At 48.0% G+C, this 16,187-nt stretch overlaps 7 protein-coding genes across 7 annotated transcripts; 3 read left to right on the forward strand and 4 right to left on the reverse strand.

Annotated features, from left to right (window-relative positions):
- Positions 1–1,907: 1,907 nt before the first annotated feature.
- Positions 1,908–4,322, forward strand: F5891DRAFT_1224779 (uncharacterized protein; the record flags this gene model as incomplete). Its single annotated transcript, XM_041369485.1, has 6 exons — positions 1,908–2,791; positions 2,848–2,877; positions 2,936–2,968; positions 3,031–3,063; positions 3,126–3,158; positions 4,173–4,322. Exons 1-6 carry the CDS (start codon positions 1,982–1,984, stop codon positions 4,320–4,322), a joined length of 1,089 nt encoding a protein of 362 aa, XP_041216718.1. The 5' UTR covers positions 1,908–1,981.
- A 525-nt stretch (positions 4,323–4,847) lies between these two features.
- F5891DRAFT_1081332 (uroporphyrin-III C-methyltransferase) lies at positions 4,848–6,927 on the reverse strand. The gene is given in 5 exon segments (XM_041363428.1): positions 4,848–4,877; positions 4,895–5,158; positions 5,180–5,654; positions 5,706–6,062; positions 6,120–6,927. 4 exon segments carry the CDS (start codon positions 6,882–6,884, stop codon positions 5,016–5,018), a joined length of 1,740 nt encoding a protein of 579 aa, XP_041216719.1. The 5' UTR covers positions 6,885–6,927; the 3' UTR covers positions 4,848–4,877; positions 4,895–5,015.
- Positions 6,928–7,241: 314 nt separating this feature from the next.
- On the forward strand, positions 7,242–8,325 carry F5891DRAFT_1132374 (uncharacterized protein; the record flags this gene model as incomplete). Its single annotated transcript, XM_041364732.1, has 6 exons — positions 7,242–7,408; positions 7,461–7,559; positions 7,620–7,632; positions 7,690–7,905; positions 7,952–8,005; positions 8,062–8,325. 6 exons carry the CDS (start codon positions 7,242–7,244, stop codon positions 8,323–8,325), a joined length of 813 nt encoding a protein of 270 aa, XP_041216720.1.
- A 1,196-nt stretch (positions 8,326–9,521) lies between these two features.
- On the forward strand, positions 9,522–10,560 carry F5891DRAFT_280304 (uncharacterized protein). Its single transcript, XM_041371189.1, has 2 exons — positions 9,522–9,821; positions 9,871–10,560. Exons 1-2 carry the CDS (start codon positions 9,666–9,668, stop codon positions 10,417–10,419), a joined length of 705 nt encoding a protein of 234 aa, XP_041216721.1. The 5' UTR covers positions 9,522–9,665; the 3' UTR covers positions 10,420–10,560.
- A 3,111-nt stretch (positions 10,561–13,671) lies between these two features.
- Positions 13,672–14,102, reverse strand: F5891DRAFT_280361 (uncharacterized protein). The gene has a single exon (XM_041371191.1). The coding sequence runs from the start codon at positions 13,985–13,987 to the stop codon at positions 13,769–13,771; it is 219 nt and encodes a 72-aa protein (XP_041216722.1). The 5' UTR covers positions 13,988–14,102; the 3' UTR covers positions 13,672–13,768.
- On the reverse strand, positions 14,103–15,413 carry F5891DRAFT_280335 (uncharacterized protein). The gene is made up of 4 exons (XM_041371190.1): positions 15,283–15,413; positions 15,076–15,222; positions 14,526–15,012; positions 14,103–14,473 (listed from the first exon to the last, which is right to left on the reverse strand). Exons 1-4 carry the CDS (start codon positions 15,311–15,313, stop codon positions 14,218–14,220), a joined length of 921 nt encoding a protein of 306 aa, XP_041216723.1. The 5' UTR covers positions 15,314–15,413; the 3' UTR covers positions 14,103–14,217.
- A 409-nt stretch (positions 15,414–15,822) lies between these two features.
- F5891DRAFT_967895 (uncharacterized protein) lies at positions 15,823–16,068 on the reverse strand (the record flags this gene model as incomplete). The annotated part of the gene is made up of 1 exon (XM_041376281.1): positions 15,823–16,068. A coding segment is annotated over one exon (246 nt), but the record flags the coding sequence as incomplete, so codon positions are not given.
- Positions 16,069–16,187: the final 119 nt, after the last annotated feature.

The following is a 16,187-nucleotide window of genomic DNA, read 5'->3' on the forward strand; positions in this document are numbered from 1 at the left end:
TCCAAAGGCAAGTCCGGCCTCTGTCGCTGCAACGCTTGCAGGATCCGTCCTTGTCAGCGGAAATGGCACGAGACTTTTCATCCGTCAGGCAAAGCCATCATAACCATCCGAAACTCACCATTTCCTCTACTATCTCCCTGCGCCGTTTGTTTTCTGCCTCCACCCGAATTTCGGACTCTCGAATCCTCTTAAGATCCTCCTGAATCTTCCGTTCCTCTTCACGCTTCCGCTCCGCCTCCTGACGCTTCCGAATCTCCTCCTCCTCCTTCCGAGCCGCAGCTTCAGCGTCCGCTAGTTGCTGTTGAAGCTCCAGCAGTTTCTGCTTAGCAGTCTTCTGAGATCCGGAGGTGTTGCCAGACATTTTCGATAGAGCGTTATAGAGAGTAAAAAGTGGGAAAGGAAGAATCATCCTGGGACGTCCGCCCTTGAGTATACCTGTCCGATTCCGAACTCAGACGCTTCTCCATCATCTCGCGATAATCTCGTCCGGTCCGGACCGATGGTTCTTGTGCCTCTAGGGATCGGCCCTAAGGGGGGGATACTGTCATATCCCATATATTCACGCTTCTCTTCCGGACTTCGGACCCTGAGATCCGGTCCGGTCCGATGTATAGATCCGCTTCCGATCCGATTTACGATAAGCTTTCTAATTCATTTCCTGTTTCATATAACGTTAAACACAGCCTATTCGGTATTTCCTCTTCCCGGTGTTTCGGTTATGCTTATTACCGGTATGATTACTGATCCGTTAACCTATGTCTCATTTCCGACTCGCGTTTGATAACCTTTGCACATGCTTCGTACATAGCCTCGGACCCTTGCTTACTGATACTTCCGTTATCCTCATAGTATATAAACTCGTGTATATGTCCTGTAGTACCTCAGTTCGAATATCATCTTAGTTTGTCCTCTTTCTGTCCTCCGGACTTGAGTTCTCCTTACTCTTGTCACTCTCCGAGACTTCGGATAGATTCCGATAGTCTATATCCTCGGCTCTACCTTCGGGTAGTCTTTACTCTGTTAGTTTCTAGTTCGGATACGTCCGGATTAGCCTTATACGCGTTTCCGATATCCGGAAGACTTCCGGATATACTACGAGACCCGTCCGGACCTTCGGACGCGTTATCGTTAGTACTTTGAAATAAGGGACAGTACTTGGGAAAGGGGCACAGCGTACGAGCTGAGGCCGAAGTCCTTCGGATCCGATCTTACGAGAGTACGACCTTAACACTCAGCTTTCAAGTCATTTTCAACATTTGATCGTGTGCTTCTCCGTCCAGGCACACAAGAGAGGGCCCCGTAAACTTATCGATAGCTGTTTTTGGACTCTTGCTCTAGTATTACGTTTGCCTCCCTCGAAGCAGCTAGCGCCACCATGCAACCTCGCCGTTCTCATTACCTACTTTCACGTTCCCTGCTTTGGCTTTTGCCCTTTCCCTGATGCTACTCAGGCTGGCACAGCATCGGGTATATCCTGTTTTGCTTGCTGCAGGACCTTACTCACGTGTCACAGGACCGAAGATCCGGATGGCTAGATAAGGACCTTCGAAAGTGACAATGAACCAAAGGTATAGTATCGACAAGAATCTGCCGACTGCACGGACTTCTTCTACACAGCACCGTAGGGCAATGGGTAAGAAGATTTCCAATAGACCTTTGAAGCGCTCACGCATCAAATAAGTATATTTTTGACATTGTCAAAACGCCGTAGAATCTTTCCCAGTAATACATATGGAGATGGGATGATAAGAGATATACATTAATAATGATGGGTGGAAAGTTGAGTTCGAGCCTTGAAGCTTCAAGGAAGCTTGTCAAAGGACTGCTCAGTTGTACTTACGTCATATAATTTATTGTTGCACGTCGTGACTGCCGCAAGCCTCAGTAGTGATTTTTTTATATACCTACCATCGAAGATCAGCAATCAGCTTCCAGGGCTCGCCTCTCCTTGTAGCAACGTGTTCAAACCTTTGACCATTCGATGTCCTTAAAAGAAGACCGAAGAAACCGATCCTGGACCAGCCATTTGCTAGCAGCACTCTTTCGTCCATTCATGCCAGAGGCAGCTCCTCCTGAACTCCCCCACCTGCTGTTCCACAGTGGCCCTAGGCCGGGTGGTAGTGTGCCAGTCACAAATTGGTACTTATGGATGTTGCATGATAGGCCCGATAATCGCTACCTCATGTGTTTGCTCACTCACATTGATTACTGTAAATGCATTGATGGTGCCGAGCATGAATTTCTTTTATTATATTTCAGACATTTGACTTCCTCGGCCGAGGCTGTCGTATGCGCCGACCGCACTGTGGAGCGAGGCAATGGCTCTACATCAGAAATCATCTCTCCCTCTCCCTCATCAAAACAAACTGCTGCATCTGACCATGCACTTCTTCTCGGTTCACCTAACGATGCAATAAGACACCTCCGTGATAAACCTGGGCGCTACAAGAAGCTCTGCACGCTCACGTTTTCTCCATCTTCCGCACCTTCAGTGCTCCACGTGGCCGCTATTCTATGCCTCGTTCATCGACAAGCCCCTGCTTACAACTTGTATGAGAAGCAGTGCTTCTGGTACGCGGATTCCGTGTGGATGAGCTTGAAGAATATTTTCCCGCAAAATCAAGAATCATGCAAAGATCACAATGCACGTACTCATTACTGTGGAGTCGCAATATCAGGACCGTCATCTGCAACTGTTGAGGCTGTCTGTGCAGCTTATCCGCCAGAGTGGCAGAAGACAATGGATAAGCTCGCGCAGCTAAAGCAGTGCTGCGAAGCGGAACTAGCACAGGTAGGCTATTCTTATCAAATGTGATTTTCATTCGTTGATGGTAATGGTCTTTGCAGAGTCGACAAGAAGGTTTCGCGGAAGCAGAGGTGGGCTATTCTTAGAAAATGTGTCTCTTTTTGTTGACGATATTCTATCTTTTGGCAGCAAGCTGCAGAGGAGCGGGTTCGCCGAGTACAGGTGTGTATTACTTATTCTCAGACAATGTCTCCTTTTGTTGACAATACTCTATCTTTCGGCAGGAAGCTGCAGATGAGCGGGTTCGCCGAGTACAGGTGTGTGTTACTTATTCTCAGACAACGTCTCCTTTTGTTGACAATACTCTATCCTTCGACAGGAAGCTGCAGATGAGCGGGTTCGTCGAGTAGAGGTGTGTGTTACTTTAATACTTATTCTCAGCATATATGTTTGTTGATTACGGTCCTTGTCAAGGCCGAAAATGAACAACTTCTTGCAAGGTTTGCAGCCTTGGAGGGCAGAACAACTGCTATTTAATTCAGAATGCCTCGCACAAATTTACCTGCATTCCTTATTCCATGTTCTTTGATTCTTTGGCTTCATTTGCACACATCATGGTCTCGCTTTGTAATTCGCCTCAGTATCCGGATAGCCCGATTCCGCAACATACTGACGATATACTAGACTCTAATTATATTGACATGTAATTAGATAGAGTGTATGATGGAGATCAGAAGTAAGGTTGATCGTCCTCAAATCCTTGCCAAAACATCATCACGGCCATCTCCCCTCCAAATCTCGCACAAGCGACTTGCGGATGGGCATTATTTACTACAGGTATTGATATTTCATCTCCGTGGCTTCCTACGTTTACATCTGAGGATATCGCAGGTGGCCGCCTATATCTTATTGGTGTCATGGGCGCACCCCGTAAGTGCCACCCCATCTAACTAGGAAAAAACTATGCCTCCATAATGTTTCAACTCATAGATAAGTATCCTCAAATTCTGGCGTACGGCCGCCAATACTACTGAACCATACGCGCTTCCTAACTTCTTGTAACCCCATGGCGCAATGGTGGCTTGACCGACTATGAGCGCTTCAGCGATGGGCGCCGGGCTTCGAACGTGCAACTGGAAGTCACTGCATGGATAGCCTGTGAATGTGTCAGACCATCGAAGACGTTATCAAAGTCATCGCCCGGCATTGGCAAGGATAGCACTGCTCATTGACATTTGCATGCCGAATGGACGAAACCTACATATCCAAATCTTAGGGCCTAGTAGTACTAAAGTCTAACGGCCTCCGATGCGAAGGAGATGCAAGTATGACCATAAGTTTAACTCTTTCTGAGCATTTTCCATTGGCGTCGTGGGTCATTCCGGACAGGTGCTCATGATGTGCGATGCACAGATAATGATGATAGGATGAGGACAGTTATCGGGAGGATAGCTCGTCCAAGAGTAGCGATGAGTCGGCCGATGAATACATCCCTCCACGCAAGCGCCAGCGTCTTCAAGCCAACTCGTCCTCGCGTGTCCTCCGCTCCTCCAAGGGAGTGCAGACAAATAATTGATTGCATCTGTGTTACTACTATACAAATGGTTCGTATTTTTAACTTTTTCTAACGGTGTAGAAAGCTGATGAAATTACATAGAAATGGTTGCCTGTGTACTATAGAAAGTTTGGAAGGGGCGTTCTCACAATATCGAAGAGGGACTCCTGGGGAAGATGTAGTAGACAACTGCAGCCACTACTGCAAATATTGTATCACGAAATACGTACGTCAACTTATGAATTGGATTCGGACAAGGCATAAACACAAAGAAGGGTATGTGCGAGCATTTTCAGTCAGTTGAACTTGTTTCCCGTACATGTCTGAGACGATAATTGGGTTTTTATGAACTTGTTATCCTGGCATTCGAGCAGTGCACCCAACCAGTACTAGTTGACGGGTAGCTGTCTCGGGGACCGCTATAGTAGTCAATCCTCTGTACAGTAAGCCCAGTCCCTTGGTAGTGTCACTTGCACTGAGCATCGAATACAATGCATCATTTATTGGGCAGGCTTTCGAAAAGAGTTTCTACGGAAGGACTGGGCCGTCTCACATCAATCAAGTCGATATTTGAGCTCCAGAATTTCGAGTTCGAGTTCCAGAGTGACACTATCATCTAATTTAAATACCGGTAAGCTTACACAACTCCTCGTATGTCAACAAAAATTCCTGCAGATCAAGCAATGGATGTTAATGATGAATTACAGACCTAAACTATACCTCCACCCAGCCCTGATCGATTCCCTCTCGCATGACCCACCTGCATACCCCTAACCACTTTCTTATCCTCTCTTCATCTCGTTCTTCCCCCTCTTCCAACACGCTTGTGTCACCAGAACCTTGCAGTGCCAATACAGCTCACCCAACAACCATCATACCCAGAGGCCTTTGCTCTCCCGCAATATCCAACGCTTCACATATATCTCCAAGCGTACTTGCGACTACCCGTTGATCAGGCATCGAGCCGCGCTCGATAATGGCAATAGGCGTGTTCCGAGGGTATGGACGCCCCTCTCGTCTCCTTTCACTATTCTGCAGACCTTCCCCACTGTTGCTGTCATTGCGAATCATAGCGTCAACAACCTGCGCTATCCGGGCGACGCCCATGAGGATAAGCACAGTCCGCGAGCATTCATAACCAGGAAGCTTGACCTCCTTGCCCTGTCGCCCGACTCCGGTACACACAACGACACTTTCTGCAACGCCACGCTGCGTGACTGGTATTCCAGCAAAAATAGGCGCTGCAAGTGCAGACGAAACACCCGGGACAACAAGCGGTTCGAACCCGTGTGCTCGGAAGAAGAGTACCTCCTCCCCTGCACGGCCGTAGACAACTGGGTCTTCTTGTTTCAGCTGTGTGACGAGATAATTGTCAGTGTCAAAGAAATGAAGAATCGGACGTACTCTGACGACAGTGAGGCCACGTCGAGCAGCTTCGACAGCTGCGTCCATCATCTCTGACTGCGCGCCTTCGGCATTGCCAGGGAATTTGCTTGCAATGCACACCTCGATAGTTTCAGGTATGAGAGCCAGTATGGCCGCGGGATGGAGCTTGTCTGAGAGAACAAGATCTGCATGTTTCATAAGCGCATTATGAGTTGCAATGGTGAGAAGGGAGGGATATCCTGGGCCGGAACCAACGAGGAGAATACGGCCTTTCTTCGGAGGCGGTAAAAGTGTTAAGTTATGTAGTGAACTCTCGTTTGGAACCTGAACTGAGCATGGTGAAATCGTTTGGGGAGAGTCGCCAGATAATATGAGCTTCATATCGTCTTCTGACATGGATGCCAACCGTGTGATAGCTCAATACTCGCTGACCTGAGCAGCCCATTTCATGCGGCGGCGGGAGGACTCGTCTTTGCTTTCAGTGGCACTACTTCTCCAACCAGGTACGGGCCTGTTAGGAGTGGTGACACTACTGTTCTCACCTTCTTCACACTCTGCGACCTCGTCATCTGTATTCTTAGCCAAGCGTCGAAGTCTTCCGACCTGCCTGACAGCTCCGGCAATGTCTTTTGGAAGCATGCTGACAATCTCTCGTCTAACATGCCCCGCGAGCCTGCATCCCTCCCCATTGGTTGTCACACCCACTTGTAGCGCACTCTGCCCGCCTGTAGATGGATCAGCGAAACGGTGCATGGACGCAAAGGAGAAGTCGCATAGTGCAGGATGGTCGGTAACGTTTATGGGGATGTTATGTGCATGACAGATACGTGCAAGTGCGGGTGTGTCCACCGTGTGTATGGTGATGCGAATAAGAGATATAGATGGGTTTTCGGCGAGGAATGCAGAGAGGGACTCTTCTGGAGCTGAGGGAAGTGGAGAAGTAGACACAGAGGGAAGCATGTCCCAGTCTGTGAGATTTACTTGCTGTTGGTCCGCTCTCCATCTCAGCTCGTCACATACTAACCCTCTAGCGAGTATGATCACTTGCATACCTGCCTCGAGTGCCGCAAATGCCCTAGAGGCGGCCAGGACATCACCGCCAATAATAAGGATGGTGTTTCTGTGTCCTTTGAATGTCAGAAGGAGGGACGCTCTACCTACTGGCGCGGGGTACTGACTCAATCCATTGGAGACCATGGAAAGGATAAAAAGAGGAGCAGGGTGTGCTTTCAAAATATGGTATAGCAAATCACATCTATTATGTAACATGGCGTTCATCCATTGAGTAGCCGATAATCAACAGTCTCCGTTCCCACTGAGTCGACTTCATTCATTCATTTTCATGGCTCCCCTGTATGGCCCGACATGGTCGACTTCGAGTCTCGAATCCTCGGACATGCACAGGAGATACCAGGCGTTGAGCTTGCACACCGAGTCTATATATCCGAGTCGTCCGATCCCAAACCTTCGTAAGCCAAGACTGGCCTCGATATTTGCGACCATGTAACTATAAAAACAGAGGCTCGGTGTCTTCATCCAGCTAATCCACCAACCATGTACATCCCTCCATTCGATACCACCCCCTACTCCACCATCACCCAATCACCCAATCCATCCTGGACCTATGGCCAGAGAGTCGACGCCACTCCTGCCGGAAAGGACTGGCTTGCAGGCGAATCTGCAGGCTGGAAAGTCTACAGCATAACAGAAATGGACAAGACGTACGTACTCCTCCACTTGTTTATCAGCCGCGATCGCGACCGTGATCGACAGCAATCTCAACAAGCTCTTGAATCCAGGTGTTCTACCACGCCTCATGTCACTCGTATCCATGATCAGCGAGGATGGCGTAGAGAACATGGCACCTTTCAGGTAAGACAGGTTTCCATAATCTGATACATTCTACATGCTTACCTGGCTTGCATCCACCAGTTGGTTCAACACAGTGAGCAATGCGACAAACAACGCGTCCCTCTAACGGTCTGATAAACTTTTCTCATAGGTCACCAACTACCCGCCTGTCATCTCATTCACGATCAACCACAATGCTACAGGCAGCCTAAAAGACATGACCACGAACCTGAAGAACGGCCAAGGACTCACCATGAACATCATCAGCGAGGGATTCGTCGATAATGCAAATTCGACTGCCGTAGACGCTCCTCCCGAGTTCGACGAGTGGGCTCTCAGCGGTCTGACAAAGGAGAAATGCGTACACGTGGACCTTCATCATACGATGCATGGACTAACAATCACGCGTTCAGGTGCAAATAAGAGCCTCGCGCGTCAAGGAAAGCGCTTTTAGCATGGAATGTGAGGTAAGCTCATTTCACGCCGAGCCCGCTCGTTTGCTGACATCCTCGCCTCTCAATAGCTGTACAAATCGATAGATATCACACATCCAATCACAGGCGAGCATAACAGCACGCTCATCCTCACGCACGTCAAGTACTTCCACATGCGCAAAGACATGCTCACAAGCAGAGGTGCCGTCGACCTCACAAAATTCAAGCCTGTCGCGCGTGTGGGCGATATTTCATATGCCCGGGCCGGAGATACATACAGGATCCCTGTGCCTTCATGGGCGAAGGAGGAGGGAAAGATACAGGAAGCATTGAAGACACTCGCATCACTATAAAATAGAACGAGGGTGGCTTACCATTTCTGAACATATACCATAGATCATATAGATATCAGCATCCAGGCGGGATAGAATCCGTCGCTATTTCTTATCCCTAAGATAGAGCTTTATAATTGACTAGCAAGCCATACTTTTCCAAGTGCACATGTTGACTCGAATGCAGACACACGATATCGTCCTCTCTAACCACCTCGAGAGCAGATGGTGCCTCTGCATGTCAAATTTTGAAATCTTGTATTTGCGAGGGTCATTTGCAGGGTATGTATGATATATGAGGCTATGATAATGTGATCGTCGACGTGTTCTAAAAAAACCATTCAGCTACAAAATGTCTAGGGTCGGATCCTGATGTCATAATGTCAATCGAAGCCGGGTCTTTCACCTGCGCAATGATAAATTGGTCCGACGCGACCCTCTTGTATTCTCCAACGCGTTGCTGCGCTACCAAAAGTGCATTGAAAGCCTCACTTGATACGAGCAGAATGGGTCAAGTCGCATTGACAGCAATCACATTGAATCTGCAAGCCGGGCTCGTTTACAGCTGCACAGTTTATGTTATAGCTTTGAGCCCACGATCTGAAACAGGTTAGCGCAAACATAATCGTATGATCGCGAGAGAACATACAGAGAAGTTGTATATCAGCTCTCTGCCAAAAGCGAAGGTAATACACGTCGTCGACAATAGAAGTGATACTCCGTTGTTCGTGGGAACATCAACTGTCGGGCCTTAGGCGTTTTACATACATCATCCATTTTGGGTAGGCTGTGAAGGAAAATTGATCCATTCCTCGCTTTGACTGCCTTCACAGGTCATCTGATATTTTGTCCACCAACTGTCCCGACACTATCCAAAAGTCTGTCGAGTCGGACTGTGCGAGGTATGCCCTACGTTGAACGATAACGTGAATTCTGGGACTGATGTATCTCGTTGATTCTAGCCTTTATTTTCAATAGCCCGGCAATCATGATGAACGTAAATCCAGCGGCCTATCACGATGCTTGCACCGACCACTCGGAAGCTAGATTCAGCGGGTACAACGTAATGTGACTCAACTTCCCTAGCGTGTTTACCACTGCCCCTTCCAAAAACAACATTTTTGTCAAGTTTGAGGCGCAGTGTCGAACACCCGGCCCACGTTCCATGGGCTTCTTCTTCGACGAATCTCGGGAAGCATGGGAAGCCTAGCTATTCGCACCGCACGTGTAGCTGCCCTTTGCGGATTTCTCTAATTTCAAACGCCAGCATGGTAACCCTAGCTATGTGGGTGCCCGTTTATGCGAGCACACGCATATAAGAGGGATGTGAGTAGTGACAGCTTTTAGTGACGATTTCCAAGATGACTCTCATGAAACTTCTTTTCCTTGTGCCATCTGTCCTTGTATTCAATAATGCGTATATTTCTCCGAACCCAGCACCCAATAACGAGGAAACAATTAGCGGCGGTCCGCTCTACGAGCGTATCTGCCCAGCCATTTTCCCGATATTACAACGGGTATGTCAATTTTCGATGTCTAGACACATTAACGAATATCATATAACAGTTGTCGGGCTTGATACCCTGTGTCGCAGAGATAGCCGTCATACTCGCGGCTTATTTTCCATTGCCTGTCTCATCTGGAATCCTCTCTATTCTAGTTCACAGCGGACAGCTTCCGGATATGGTACCAAACACACACTTCATACTCGGAACGATCCTCGTCCTCTTGGGTTGCTTGGGACGCCTATGGTGTTTTCGTGTCATGGGACGCCATTTCACTCACCAGCTGAGCTTGCGCAAGGACCACTCCCTCGTCACCGCTGGTCCATACCGCATTGTGCGCCATCCTAGCTATGTAGCCAGCTGGATCGCCTCGTTCGGGATCTCGCTCATCTATGCGAGCCCCGGATCGTTCGTGCGATCTTCAGGGTGGCTCCCCACTTACATCGGGCGTATCGTATTTGGAATATGGGCACTCCAACTCATGCTGACCGGCGTGCTAAGCTGCGCACGGGCTATGAGCGAAGATGCGATGCTTCGCAAGCGGTTTGGGGCGGAATGGGTCCGGTGGTCTCAGAGGGTGCGCTACAGACTCATTCCGGGTGTATTTTAGTGATTTTTTTTTGTATCTTTGTTGTGATTCAGACTCTAACCTAGACGCGATGTCATATTTGTAGTTCTTTGATGTTTCAGCTTTCGAGCTTTCCGACCAGTACGATCATGACGTGTATTTCATGACCTTTTCATTCATACTTGTATAAGTCTCGATTGTGTAGAGCGCTAGGACTGGTATGTGCAACTGGATCACATGATGAAACCTGATGCTTTGATGCTTTTACTAACAAGCGCCATGTAAAGCAAGCTAGTGTCACCTGCCCTGGCGCTCAGGCACGTGTTACGGGTCTTTGACTACATACTTACGGATCCCACTCTTGGTTTTCAGACTCGTGGGGTCTATTACCAAACGTTTCGAACGGTATGTCTGATACATTCTTATGTTATACACGCTGCTCACCAAAATGCAACTTCGTGCACGCGCCTCCAGGGTCATATGCGGTAGTTCAGAAGCCAGGCTGCGATATATGACGCACCAGCCGATCGTATCTTGATTGCCTTTTTCGAACATGTATAGTTCCTGGTCTGGCCTTTAGGATTTTGCCGCATCGTGCCGCATCCGTGCCGCACCCTACACAACAAGTGTCTTATATGCGTATATAATACGTCTACGTCGTCCACAAAGGTCTTAAATATGATTTACGATTAAGAAATACCATAGTACATGTTTTTGTGTAAGAATTATTGCGGTATCATAGTGAATATAGTACTTCATGGGTGCGGTAGTGACGCGGTAGAATGCGAGATTTGGTGGCTGTGCACTACCGCACCGCACCAACGCATCCTTCTCCACATTTAGTTTTCAGTGAGCTTTAGCTTGATCACATTCCCCGCTACCGGGATGGCTTTGTGACCAAGTATGGCACTGGTTCTTGGTTTCGATCGTCGTGGAAAAATTTCATGTTGGGAAGTGCAGTGCGGCACTTATGTGAGTTTGGTTGGCTTTAAGGATATGGAGACCTTTCCCTTTTCATATGCAGGATTGTCGCGGCAACAATTGTTACGTGCCAAAAAGCTTTTACTGAGACCTGTATAAATAGTCTGCAGATCTATACAAAATCTATCCATAAAATGTTTAAATTCTTTCATACCACTCTCCCAGCTGGCCGGGGACAGCCAAGCTGTTTGCCTTGTTGGCGTGTGCCCATAATACATCCCTGAAAGATGCATATCAAATGCAATTGATACCCAAGTCTTCAGCAATGACCATCGCAGCCCGCTCTCCAATAAGAAGCGCCGTCGAATACGTTTTCTGTGGATATCGTTAGACTGCACATCAAAAATCCCTTGTTCAGCACTCACCGTGCCAACCTTCAACGGTGAGATGGACATATCTGCGACCTTCAGGTTTGACACGCCGTATACATTTAGTCAAGCGTCGACGACTCCTTGATCTGCCTCCGATTTCATGGCACCAGCTCCAAGCTACCCATACAAAGGTCAGATATAACATTATGAAAGGTTCAGGTCCACCCACCGAGTGCCGTATCGTTTGCAATGAAATTTGATTCGGTATTTTACCGCGACGATAGGGATGGCCAGTCAGGACTTACTGATGTCGCGGTAGAATTGATTGATCGCCTGGTCATCTTCGGCAGTGTAGATGATATCAGGCGCATTCAAGTCCACTGGCACGGACGCTTCTCTGCGAGCAGCAGCGTTTCCCTTATTCAACACGGCAATCGGTGGTTGAAACATCATGATTGATGAGCAGTTCACGTGGAATTCGTTGCGTCAAAATTCATCACAGAATTCTAGCAACGAACTTACAACGATGTGCTGGCCAGTGAATGCGTGAGGGCGAGGGATGCTGCATTTCACATAGGTGCCGCGAGGCACCTGGTCGCGCAAGCGGATGGACTACCAACGAAGATGTGGTGAAGCCTGTAGAAATCGCACGGCCTAGTGTGGGTTCAGTATCTTGATAACCCGCAGATGTTGTGAGTTAGTGATCAAATGGCTCGTTTTGGGGTGGACTTACCATTAGGGATATAGTCAGATTATGATGAAGGATGACGCAGATGATTTACTCGAGCAGATGGTGCAGGACCATTGATGCTATCATTTGGACGCAATCGCACATGAGGTTGTGGGTAGGCATCCGCAGGACGAAGATGGTTGAGGGTGATGAGATGGACGGTTCTTCGTACTGTCTGGAGCACAGTCAATCGAGAAGTCATCAAACGTATTGCTGTGACCCGGAATGTTCTGGGGCGAAGCGCTAGGAGGTCAAGGGGGTGGTTTGAGCGCGACGACGACACTGTATCCTTGCATATCGAGGGTATTATCTGATTGCTACAACCGCTACACATACACAACATTCACAGGCGCTCCATTGGTGTGCGAGGGGACGATGGGGATGGCTTTATGTATATTGGGCAGCCCGTCAGCCTGAGAGCCAGTAACGACTGGCATACTTGTAGATGATGCTGGGGATATTGCAGAACCTGTGGATGGGCGACTGCCATTATAGCCATTGGGTTGCACCTTAGAGACCTGGGAAAGCTGACGACGCCTGCGTGTGTGATGAAATATGAAATAAATAGGTGATGGTCTGGAAGAAATTTACAATGTAACACAGATATGCCTGCATTAAGATTGGTGAAGGTTGCCGGTACGTGGGTTGACAGGAACGCACCGGCTGGTAGATCTTCGTCGAAGACGTCTTTTCCAATGGTGTTCTTGTATCGGGAGCGGGGGTTTGAAGGGAGTGGCAGGCTGCATCTCAACTTTCGCTGAAACAATAGTTTCTCTATGCGAAGCGGGGAGAGTTAATAGGAACTCCTGCAGCTCGCCCAAAGCATCAAGAGCTAATGCAACATCAGCCGAGGATAAAGACTCGCGATGAATGCAGATGTACGGTGGATATTGGATATCTTGGAAACATGAAAAAGACTAGTAGGGGGGACACGGTGAGATGTAATGGCTCGGAGATGAAATTGAATGTCACGCCGTTACGGGGCCATTCACTGGTGCGCCACAATATCGTATTCTGGCGGTTTGAACAGCATATAGGATAGTTCTTGAAATATCTTGCTCAATGCTCGGAGAGGACAGTCATATAGTACTCCTTGACAACGGTGCAGTTTTTAGGTAGGAGCTGATGTAACTTACAGTAAACACGCGCTCCAGTCTAAAGTTGCCGCTGTCCGGTTCTGAACCCACCGTACCTTTTCTGAACCTCGAACCGAACCACGGTGTTCTTTCATCAGACACTCAGGTATGTTTCCAACTCTTTCGTTATCTCGCCGTGTCTTACATTAGTTTCTTCAGCGTCTCCGTCTGTTAGGTATTGATAATATAAGTTGTTCTTTCATCAGACACTGAGCGTCTCCGTCTGTTAGCTTCTACATCTGCAAACCATTGGCTTGAACTAAATCGGTGCGCTTTATCTGAGCCTGGCAGATGACGATGTTCATCTTCAATCTTCCAGCGGTTTGACACATTCCTGTAATCCACTCGGCGACTGAGGTGCACGGGTAAACTGACTGCACTAATAGCATTTCTAATAGCATTTCTAATGTTCTGAGTAGGGGACGGTGGGTCACCCTAGGGCGTTGTGCCATCAGGTGCGTGGATACAACTTCCGCGTGAAGACCAAGTTGATAGGTGGGGTGTGTTCCCGAAGCAGAGATACAGGTCGTTTGGGTAGAAGTCCAAATTTAGCTAAGGTGTGATAAAATTAGAGACGCAATGCAGAGGGAGAGAAGAAACCGATTGACTGGCATCAATTCCACTCGGGGTACCAATACCCGTGGATGGCGACCTTGGGGTGACACCCGACCACGAGACAAGTTCAGGCGGAGGGGACGTTAGATTCCCGCGGAAGCTCGAAGTCATCATTCCTGACTGAAGTGCGTTTCCGCTTGGACCGAAGGGAAGAAGGGGATGAACCATCTGTTGGACGTTTCTTGCACGAGCGCTGGCGAGTGCCTGGCCTTTTATCAGGCCCTCGCCGTTTAGGTGCTGCATCGTATTGGCATTCATTCGAGCGGCGCACACAATTATGACAAATTGGTCTTGCAGAATCGCATCGAATTTTCCTCGCACGACTTAGCAACCACGAAAATGAGCAACCTGAAATAAGAATAAGAATGAACGCACCATTGCTGACAAGCTACCACCTGATTCGAAATTTCCCTGCGAGGCGGATCCTGAGACGTAGATGCGGCTGGCTGCGGTTGAAGGGTTGACTCTGACGTTGGAACAGGGGATCGAGTGCTCTCTGGAGTTTGTATTGCAGGGGGTTGTGCTGAGCAACCACCTGAGAAAGACTGTGTGCGCAAGTCCTCAGCAGAATATTTTCGATTTCGGGGGCCTTGGTAGAACAAATTGATGACGGCACCGTGAGCCGGTGGGAGCGGAAGGCAGATGTTAGGGTGGGTATGGGGCGGTGTGTCAAGGCCGAGGTGATTTCTTTGTGGAAGAAAGTCAGACTGATATGAATTATGGTAGTGAAGATTCTGAGTTGAATGAAAATCCGAAGGGGTTTCGAGAAGGTGAGGGCGCGGGTGGATGTTGATGTAATTAAACTGAGAGGCTAGGATGCCCGCTGCATGTTGTCTATCTAGTTGATCTTGACGATAGCGGACTTCATTGTGGATAACATGTGAAATGATGATTAACATTGTTTTGAAAAGACGATAGGACTTACTGTATCCATGCGGCTGAGGAAATTGAGCCCCGAAGATGGGTGAATGCAAGCCAGAGCCATCCTCATTGGACTGATAACCGTCCTCCATCATTATGCCTTGTAGAAATGGAGCATAGATGTCACTGTTTGTACTAATGACCATGAGTACTAAAAGAATGAGAGTTGAGAAAGAAAATAGTAAATGGTAATATGGCACTAGTTCTTTACCATGCGAGACTTGAAGCTTGAAGGAGAACATGCGCCGGAATGGCAAGCTCAATGATTAAGTATTACTCCCGAACTCGTTACCAATTCGCGAGTCAAATGAGGATTTGTACATAAGTACAACCGCCGTAAACCTTGGGTAGACCCAAAAAAGTGTTAAGCCTTACAGCAGTATTTAATAAGGTGAGCCAAAGTGGCGCTCAAAACCGAAAGCGAACATCAGCAAAAGACCTTGAAATTTCGCTTGTCAGAAAGAAGTTTGATGCTTACGGTGAGCTTACGGCGCTGGTGATGGAGCAACGCGATTGGTGGAACAAACTTATCCGTAGTAAAATGTAAATCGAATATTGCGGTAGCGTTAAGTGGGTAAAATGGGTTGGAAATAACGATATTATATTGAGATTACTATTTGGAACCCTAGACTAGGGCCATTTATAGGCAGCAGTGATGGCCGTTGTAAAACTTTGTAACAATTGTGCATGTATTTGAGATCATTGTCTGTGTTGTGACTACTACTACTAGTATGAGGTACTGATACTGCGTCTATGCGAACTCCGTGCTGAATGTATGATAGCTCTCCTTATCTGCGAAACTGTTAAGAAAAAACCGGTCATAGCTCTCCAAACAAGTGGCCGAAGAAATCTTTGCGTCTACCTTGTTACCATATTCTGGTATCAATTCGACAGCATGTGTTACATCCGTCAATGATATCACGCCACCACACCTACAACGTCTGCCATGTTGGTCCATCGTGTATGTGCGCTCTACTGTCCACATTGCAAGTTCAGGACGGTCACTGGGATTAGCGACGAAGTGAAAGAATTGGACGTAGAGGAGTGGACCGGAGAGGAACGTTGGCAACACCAAGTCAGAAGTCCCTGGAATCTTCGGCTGAAAAATAAGTCGGA

The sequence above is a fragment of the Suillus fuscotomentosus genome (genome assembly GCF_016647785.1).
Source record: "Suillus fuscotomentosus strain FC203 chromosome Unknown F5891scaffold_243, whole genome shotgun sequence".
In the NCBI taxonomy this organism is placed as follows: domain Eukaryota; kingdom Fungi; phylum Basidiomycota; class Agaricomycetes; order Boletales; family Suillaceae; genus Suillus; species Suillus fuscotomentosus.